An 8,919-nucleotide genomic window follows, 5' to 3' on the forward strand; every position below is an offset into this window, starting at 1 on the left:
CAACCTAATTATGTTACTTAGAGTTATAAAAGTATGTGACAAAACATCAGCTAGAAGAATTGAAAGTGATTGTCTCTGGGGAGCTGGTAATAAGGAGTTGGGGTGGAGGAAAGCCTATTTTTTTATTTTTTTAATCCTTATCTGAGGATATGTTTTTTATTTATTTTAGAGAGAAAGTGGGTGGGGAGAGAGAGAAAGAGACATCGATCGGATGCCTCCCATAGGCACCCTGACTTACCCCAAAACCTGGGTATATGCCCTGACTGGGAATCAAACCATGGCCTTTTTGTGTATGGTACCACACTCCAACCAACTGAACCACATTGGCCAGGGCGCGGAGAGCTTTTTAAGAACAAGTTTTGAAGCACTGTTCAATCCTCTGACCTGTATACATGTATAACTTTTTAAAAAGACTTAAAAAGCTAATATACCAAAAATTTAAAAATCTAACAGGAAGTGCAGCCATGAGAAGGTTGGAGAGCCAGTGTGAACTGTCATTTCTTTGCTTAGAGCTGATAGAGAAGATGAAACAAAGTTTCATCAAAAAGAAAAAAATAACAGTGCTCACTTGGGCAGCACATATACTAAAATTGGAATGATACAGAGATGATTAACATTTCCCTTGCTCAAGGATGACATGAAAATTCATGAAGCATTCCATATTTTCTTAAAAATCCACAAGAAAAGAAAGTTTAGAGAGTGAAAACCCCACATAATTCTCCTACAAGTCAACAGTTTATTCCATCCAACTTATGTGCAAATAGTAACACACACACACACAGAGCCTTAATGTTATAAGTGATACATAAATACATACCCATTGTAAAAAATATCCAAACAACATAGAAGTATATTATTGTTTGGCAGATAGTTTGTTTCAATACTGTATCTTTGACATCTTTACATGTCAGAACATATAAATCTATCTTGTTATTTTAAAACTAAAATAACAAGAAATTCATGTACCCAGGGTGGGAGGGGGGTCCCCCAGCATGGCCTGTGTCCTGTCACAGTGCGGGAGCCCCGTGATCCATCACCCCAAAGAGGTAGGCCCCGCCCACCCATCTGGGGCTCCTTGATGGATTGCCCCAAAGAGGTAGGCCAGAGCTGAGGGGGGCCTGCGGCCCGGCGCAGGCTCACGGAGGCCCCGCCATGGCCCTGCCCCTGGTCCGGGCCACAGCGGAAGCCTGTGAACCTCCGCACACCTGTGGACGCTTGGCCGGGCCCACGGTGGCAGGGCCTCTCCATGCCTGCGGAACCCCAGGCCGGCGCAGGGGGACAGGGACATGAGCCTCCCATTCCCTGGGCCCATTGCCGAGGTCGGAGACGCGAGCCTCAAGTCCCTGGGCTGGCGCAGGGGGTGGGGACATGAGCCTCACATCCTGGGGTTGGGGACAGGAGCCTCATGTCCCTGGGCTGGTGCTGCCTGGGCGAGGGGGTGGGGACAGGAGCCTCACATCCCGGGGTTGGGGACAGGAGCCTCATGTCCCTGGGCTGGTGCAGGGGCTGGAACGCAAGCCTCAGAGCCCAGGGCCCGTTGCCAGGGTTGGAGACACGAGCCTCATGTCCCCTGGCTGGTGCAGGGGGCGGGAACGCAAGCCTCCCGTCCCAGGGCCCTTTGCTGGGGTTGGGGACATGAGCCTCATGTCTCCGGGCTGGCGCAAGGAGCGGGGACACAGCCTGCTGATGGGTCATTACGTGATGGCGTCCTGACCAGTTTGCATATTATTCTATTATTAGGTAGATAGAAGACCATAGCATTCTGTGCATTACTTACATAACTTATTTAAATGAACTTCCATTCTTGTACACTTAGAGTGGTTACAAGTTTCAGTGCTTTATTAAATGCCCTTTATAAATATACTAGAGGCCCTGTCACAAAATTCGTGCAAAGGCCTTGACCCTGGCTCCCGCCCACCATGGCAGCGGCTTTGTCTGGAAGGACATCCAGTCTAATTAACATATTATGCTTTTATAGATTTCGTGCACATGTCTGAAACTAATTTAGAAGTATATTTTCTGGGTCAAAGGTTATACCCATTTAAAAATTTAATAGATATTAGCAAATGCCCTTTAAATCAATTGTTCCAATTTATAGACCTTCATCTATGCGTGAAACTACCTGTTTCCCCACATCCTTGGCAATAGTAGGTATTATTTATCCTTTTATTATTTGCTAAAGTGATGAGTAGAAAGGACAGTATTTTGATGTTTTCATTCCACTTCTGTAAAAGTGAAGTTGAGTGTATTTTTATACCTTTATTAACCACTAGTATGTCTTACTTTATGAATTGCCTTTTGCTCATTGTTCTTTTGGACTATTGGTTTTTTTATTATTGATTTGTAAAAGCTTCTTAAATATGTTTTTATTGATTTTAAAGAGAGAGGAAGGGAGGGGGAGAGAGAAACGTTGATGAGAGAGAGAAACATCAATCAGTTGCCTCCTACACAGCCCCTATTGGGGACCGAGCCTGCAACCTGGGCATGTGCCATGACCTAGAATGGAACCAGCAACCTCTCAGTGCTTGGGACGACATTCAACCAATGACATGAAAATTCATGAAGCATTCCATATTTAAACACACACACACACACACACACACACAAGAAAAGAAAATTTTGAGCCACACCAGCCAGGGCAGCTCTTCTCTGCTTTATGTATTTGAACATGCTCCCAAGTTTATGCTTTAACTTTCTATAGTATTTGTGGATAATATAGCTGTCTTACGTTTTTATGTATTCAAATTTATCAAGTTTAAGTTTCTATGTATTCAGATTTACCAGTAATTTTCTTTATGGTGTCTGTGTTTTGTATCAAATGTAGAAATACTTACTTGGCCCATTTTATTCAGTAAACATTATGATCACAGACCTTGCACCTATGTGCTTTTCAAATTCTATAAAGATATTTGAAACATGGATTAAAATATATTTTGTTCCAGAAAACAAAAATAAAATTGCAAACTATAAATTACTGTTTAATTAAATGTTTACAACTTTAACCATATACCAGATTTATTAATTATTAAAAATGCATTTGAAAACAACTTATCGGACAGATTTTTCCCATCTCATCAAAGTTCTTATGAAGAAACATGATTACAGAGAAATCATAAAGTAAATGTTTACTATACCCAAACAATACTGAGGCAAAACTGCAAAAATGGTTTTCAAAAAATTATAGTTAATATGGATTGGGTACACCAAATATGTTTGGATGACTGACTAGACAGCTTCCAGAAGGGATAACTGAGGTCCCTGGTGTCTAGAAATAGCCGGTTCTTCAGCTCAAAGTCGAAAAAGAAAAAGAAAGGAGGGGAAGAGAGAAAGAAAGGGCTGTGCTTTTTTCTAATACTAGTAGATTTTATTATTTATGTTTAAATTGTGGATTCATTAGTAATTAATTTTGATATGAAATGTATGAAGCTTTTTTCCTCCTAGGAAGCCAGTTGTGTCTAATCCATTTGTTTGTGTGTTTATTTAGTTAGTTATTAATATATTTTATTGATTTCAGAGAGAGAGAGAGAAAGAGAGAGAGAGAGAGAGAGAGAATATGAATCATCAATGGCGAGAGAGAATCATTGATTGGCTGCCTCCTGCAGTCCCTATAGGGAATCAAGCCCACAACCCAGGCATATGCTCTGACTGGGAATTGAACTGTGACCTCCTGGTTCATAGATCAATACTCAACCACTGAGCCACACCAGCTGGGCTTTAAACTTTTTGAAAAGCTACCTTTGGACATAAACTATATTCCCACAATGTATGTGTCTTCAATTCATTTTTTCAATAGGAGAACAAATTACTACTTAAAATTGCAAGTTGGTTATCAGTATTCTTTCAAAAGTTGTTTGGGTGGGAGACCTTTTTTGGGAAAAACAACTGGCTTCTCTACTACCTAACCAATGGGGGGGGGTGGAAATGTGTAAATACATGTTTTGAGAGGAAAAGAATTAAATATCACACTGAGGAATAGAAGAGTACTAGGAGTTCAGAGAAGAGCACAGCTGTGCTCCCTGAAAACACTGTGAGAAGTTTGGTAGAGTAGGGAACATTGGAGTGGGGTCTTGAAGTAGGGACAGGTGTTGGAAGGCAGTGTGGTCTTCAAGCTGGGGTACCCATGCCCTTGATGGTACAAGGTCCAAAAGAGACATGACAGATGGCATTGAAGGTTCAATTTCTGGGTCTTTAGTCCATCTGTTCCCATTCATAAAACCCATCAGCTAGAGTGCACAGCACAGGCAACCCCTGAAATGCTGGTCTTTGTCTAGAACAGGCACCTTCCACCCATCTCTACCTTATTATGGAGCATTTCACTTAAGTATAAAAGCCCTCTGGGTCACGAAACAAAGAAACAATCCTAAATTTAGGGGTACATGACCAGAAGTTCATGCTTTGGGGCCTACGTGGCAAATTCTTTTGCAAGTGAGATCATTTCCAATACTTTGCTTTCAACAAAATTGAGAGAGAAACTAATTAAGATGTCAGCTAATAGGTCATTAAAAACAATTTTTGATATGTTCACCAGGTGCTTTTATAGAATTATAATTCAGAAATTCAAAGAGTAATGATTCCGTAACAAAGCTCCTGCTAGCCCATCTATGTATCTATCTAAATGAGCTTTCCCAGAGCTTTTATATATAGAAATGAAAAATAGGAATAGATTGGATTCTGAACTCGGCCTAATTCAAACAATGAGAATATTCATTTTCAGATAAATTAACTAATTGGAGAAAAAAAAATCCCTATCCTTGTAAGATACTTTTCCAACCAGTTTTTTTTATTGTTTTCTATCTTGAATAATTGTTTATCTTCCTACAATTATAATAATAAAGGTAACTTAAACCAGGGATGAAAAAAATAAACACTTAGAGCCCTATGGCTAAAAGGCCAATAAAGAAATGAAAACAAAATTAATCTTTCAATTTACATACACATTTTTGTGGCAGAATGGTAGATGAGGTGATCAGTAAAAGGCTTCTAAGCATGAAAATGTTTTCTATTAGGATAAAATTCTGTGGGCAAAGTGGGAATGGAAATAGAAGTTCAAGGTGGAAAGGAATGATATAAAAACTTCAGCTATCAAAGAAGAACTTGTTGGTGCGTTTTTTAAGTGAAGAATGGTGGGTTCTAAATTGCTGGGATTCTTAGATTCCATTGGGGACATTAAAGGGTGATGGAAGAGCTTATTTTAAAATATCAATATTTACAATACTCCAGAAATGACATCTTTTGCAGTTACTGAAGCATTTCATATGTTTATTCAAAAAGATGCAGAAGATACATAGTTTTAAAAACATTTTAGGGAGGAGGATAGCAACAAAATATTTTAAGGAGTCTGCGAGGAAAATCTTTTTCTAATGCTGGAGTCATGCTGATGTTTGTGGATTTACTGCAGAGAGGAGGATTGAAGACAGAGAAGAAAGGGACACAGCTCATGCAGCACACACAGTTCCACGGGGAAACATGGGCAGGACTAAGGAAGGAAGCAGAGGACTTAGGAGAGAGGAGAGACACTGTTTAATTGAAGTTGGTGTCGGGGGCTGTGTTCCAGATGGTGACCTTGAGCTAGAGCAGGGGCAAGTCCAAGAGGTAAGTTTGGATAGAGCATAGGACACTGATGACTTCGGACAATGAGATGAATCTTTGGAAACAGCTCTGGAGGAAAGAAGCCACAGCCTGCATTTAAGGCTGGGGGCGGGGCTGCAACCTGGGAACATTAGAGCTGCTTCATATTCTGTCTACTCCCAGATGGGCTCGGGTGGCCAGTCAGGGGAATTAAAGGGTTTCCGCACATCCGAAGGAGCCCAGTTTGGGGTCATCAGGTATGGTTACTAGGGTACTTGGCCGGTTCGCTTCCTCAGTGATGTGGTCCACTTGACGGGAGCGATGAGAGCATTTGGCAGAAGAACAGAGGAGGCTTCGGGGAGCCAGGGACTGTCAGCCTTGTCCACTGGTTTTCTGGTCCCTCCCTCCCTCCCTCTCTCCCTCCCTCTTTTTCCTCACCCAAGGATATTTTTCCATTGATTTTTAGAGAGAGTGGAAGAGAGAGGGAAAAACAGACAAATATTGATGTGAGAGAAGCACATCGATTGGTTACCTCCTGCACAAGTCCCCACCCGGGCCTGGGCCCTGGAGGAGCCTACAACTGAGGTATGTGCCCTTGACCGGAATCAAACCTGGGACCCTTCCCACAGGCGATGCTCTATCCACTGAGCCAGACGGGCTGTGGCATAATTTCTTCTCTTTTTTCCACAGTGCTTATACCTTCTAACATACCATAGACTTTATTGGTTATTTTTATTGCCTTATGTAGGATATATGACGCAGGAGCTCTGCTTTGTTCACCAGCGTATCCCAAGTCACTAGAACACGGCACAGTTTGTGCTTAATAAATATCTATTGAGTAAGCATTCAATGAAAGAACAGATATGTTTATGCATTATACATTTATTATTTCCTTAACAAAGTGATGTTCAGCCTGCAAGGGGGTTTATGTTGGCACAACTCAGAGGGAAGAAAAGAAAGTGGAACCTCTAACTCACACCACACACAAAACAAAAATTAGATGCAGTAAAGACTTAAGTGTACATAATTAAACAACAAAAACTTTGGAGTAAAATCTAGGAGACCAGCTTGGGCAGCGTGCCTCAGTGGTTGAGCATCGACCAATGAAGTAGGAGGTCACGGTTCGATTCCTGATCAGGGCACATGTCCAGATTGCGGACTGATCCCCAGTGCGGGGGGGCGTGCAGGAGACAGCCAATCGATTCTCATCATTGATGTTTCTCTCTCCCTCTCCCTTCCTCTCTGAAATCAATAAAACTATATTTTAAAAAAGAAGAAACTAGAAAACTAACGAAAGTAATTTAAAACAAAATCTAGGAGACCAGATGAATCATCTAGGATGGGGCAGATCCTCTTAACTAATGAAGAAAACTCAGGATCCATAAAGAGAAAGAGGGACACATTTGACAATATGAAAACTTTAAGGAATATGTGTGGTAGAAGGCAACAGAGTCAGCAGACAAATGATAGATTTCGAGGAAGTATTTGAAATGTTGATAAGAGCAAATGGGTTATTTTTAACACAAATCAAAAGACTCTTAAAAATGGAGCAGAACATGATTGGCATATAATCAAATCTAAAAGACTAATAAAGAAATGAAAAAACACACACAAAAAAAAGAAAGAAATGGTATTTAGATAAACTTAGAGACATGGAATTAAAGTATCAAAAGTTATCACTTTATACCCATCTGAGGAAAGTTACAAGTACATGGTGTCTGTTGCTGGCAGGAATGTGGGGAAAGTATGTTCTCTTGGTGGGCTGGTAGAAATCTGAATTGTCACAGCCTTGCTGAAAAGCAGTCTGATGACATACATCAGAATTAAAAATACACTTCTTGGCTTTGCATTAACACTCCTGGGACTCTCATAGAAATAAAACCGCAATTTTTTAGTTAGAGATACAAATAAATGTTTATTGCAGTATGGTTTATCATGGCAAAAGACTGGGAAGAAAAAGTGAATGTTCTTCAGTAAGGGACTAGTTGAACACATTACAATATCATTCTCACCATAGTGTGTGTGCAGTATTCAAAAGGAATGCATTAGCCTACCTGTAGAGAAAGGTACTAGATTAGTTACAGGGTTATCTGGGAAGGTCATAACTATGAAATGGGAAATGAAGGGAGGGGAAGGCAAATTAAAAGGAAAAAAATACTGTACTAAAGGACAGAAAAGTATGCCATAATCCCATTTATGTAAAATGATGCCTGTGTAGGTAATGACATTTGAAATTAGCCTTCAGACTTATAGGCAAGTTTTTAAAAAAGTCAGGTCCAGAAAATTCTATGTCAAATCAGTGCCAACTTAGTATTACATTTCTTCAGGAAATATAAGAGTTTTTGAAATGTAAATTCTAGGGCAGGTAGAATGAATGTGTTCTGGATTCTTCTGTCCTCCTTCCCCCACCCCTTCACCTTCTCTCAGCCCATGATGGCATCGTGATTAAGATTGAGGTGCAGACCAACGACGAGGGCTCAGAGAGCTTGGAGACGCCAGAGCCCCTGATGGGACAGGTGGAAGAACATGGCTTCCAGGACTCGGAGTTGGGTGACCCGTGTGGAGAACAGCCAGATCTGGACATGCAGGAGCAGGAAAACATGTTGGAGGAGTCCACAGAAGGCTCCGGCGAGTTCAGCGAGCTCAAGCAGATGCTGGTGCAGCAGAGAAACTGCACAGGTCAGTCGGGGCAGGGACACTGATGGTTCACCAGGTATGACAGAAACCAAGCACAACCTCAGGTACAAGCTTCCTGCCTCAGGGTTTATGAGCATCTGTCTCTGGGCTAGGGAAGAGGTGTTAAAGCCAAATACTAGGTCAGGCAGGATCCCTCCTTCTACAGGCAGGAGAAGATCAAATGAATTGCCCAAGATGGTGGCAAAGCTAAAACTTCCCTGTGCTGGCATGTCCTTGATTATCTTATGTCACACTAGATCTCTCACGTGACTTGAAAATTTCAACCCTTGGAGAGCACATTTTTTTGTTTTGTTAATCCTCACCTCAAGATCTTTTTTTCATTGATTTTTAGAGAGCGTGTAAGGAAGGGGAAGAGAAAGAAATATCGATGTGAGAGAGACACATCAATTGGCTGCCTTCTGCATGTGCCCAGGACCCTTCAGTCCAAGGACCAATGCTCTAAACACTGAACCAAATTGGCTAGGGCCAGAGCACATTTTATATATATACTAAAGGCCCGGTGCACAGATTCATGCACCGGTGGGGTCCCCCAGCCTGGCCTGAGCCCTCTTGCAATCTGGGACACCTCAGGGGATGTTAGACTGCTGGTTTCGGCCCGATCCCTGCAGGAGGCCTGGCCTGCGGGGATCAGGCCAAAACTGGCAGTCGAACATC

The 8,919-nt window shown here is 41.7% G+C and overlaps 1 protein-coding gene across 2 annotated transcripts in view; it reads left to right on the forward strand.

Annotated features, from left to right (window-relative positions):
* Window positions 1-8,919, forward strand: part of ZNF777 (zinc finger protein 777) — a 45,579-nt gene that overhangs the window by 30,589 nt on the left and 6,071 nt on the right. For both annotated transcript variants that reach the window (XM_015572705.1, XM_006777154.2), the window contains exon 5: window positions 7,996-8,247. In XM_015572705.1, coding sequence (XP_015428191.1) covers window positions 7,996-8,247 — 252 coding nt within the window. The remainder of the gene's footprint in view (window positions 1-7,995; window positions 8,248-8,919) is intronic.

The sequence above is a fragment of the Myotis davidii genome, unplaced genomic scaffold, assembly GCF_000327345.1.
Source record: "Myotis davidii unplaced genomic scaffold, ASM32734v1 scaffold49, whole genome shotgun sequence".
In the NCBI taxonomy this organism is placed as follows: Eukaryota; Metazoa; Chordata; class Mammalia; order Chiroptera; family Vespertilionidae; genus Myotis; species Myotis davidii.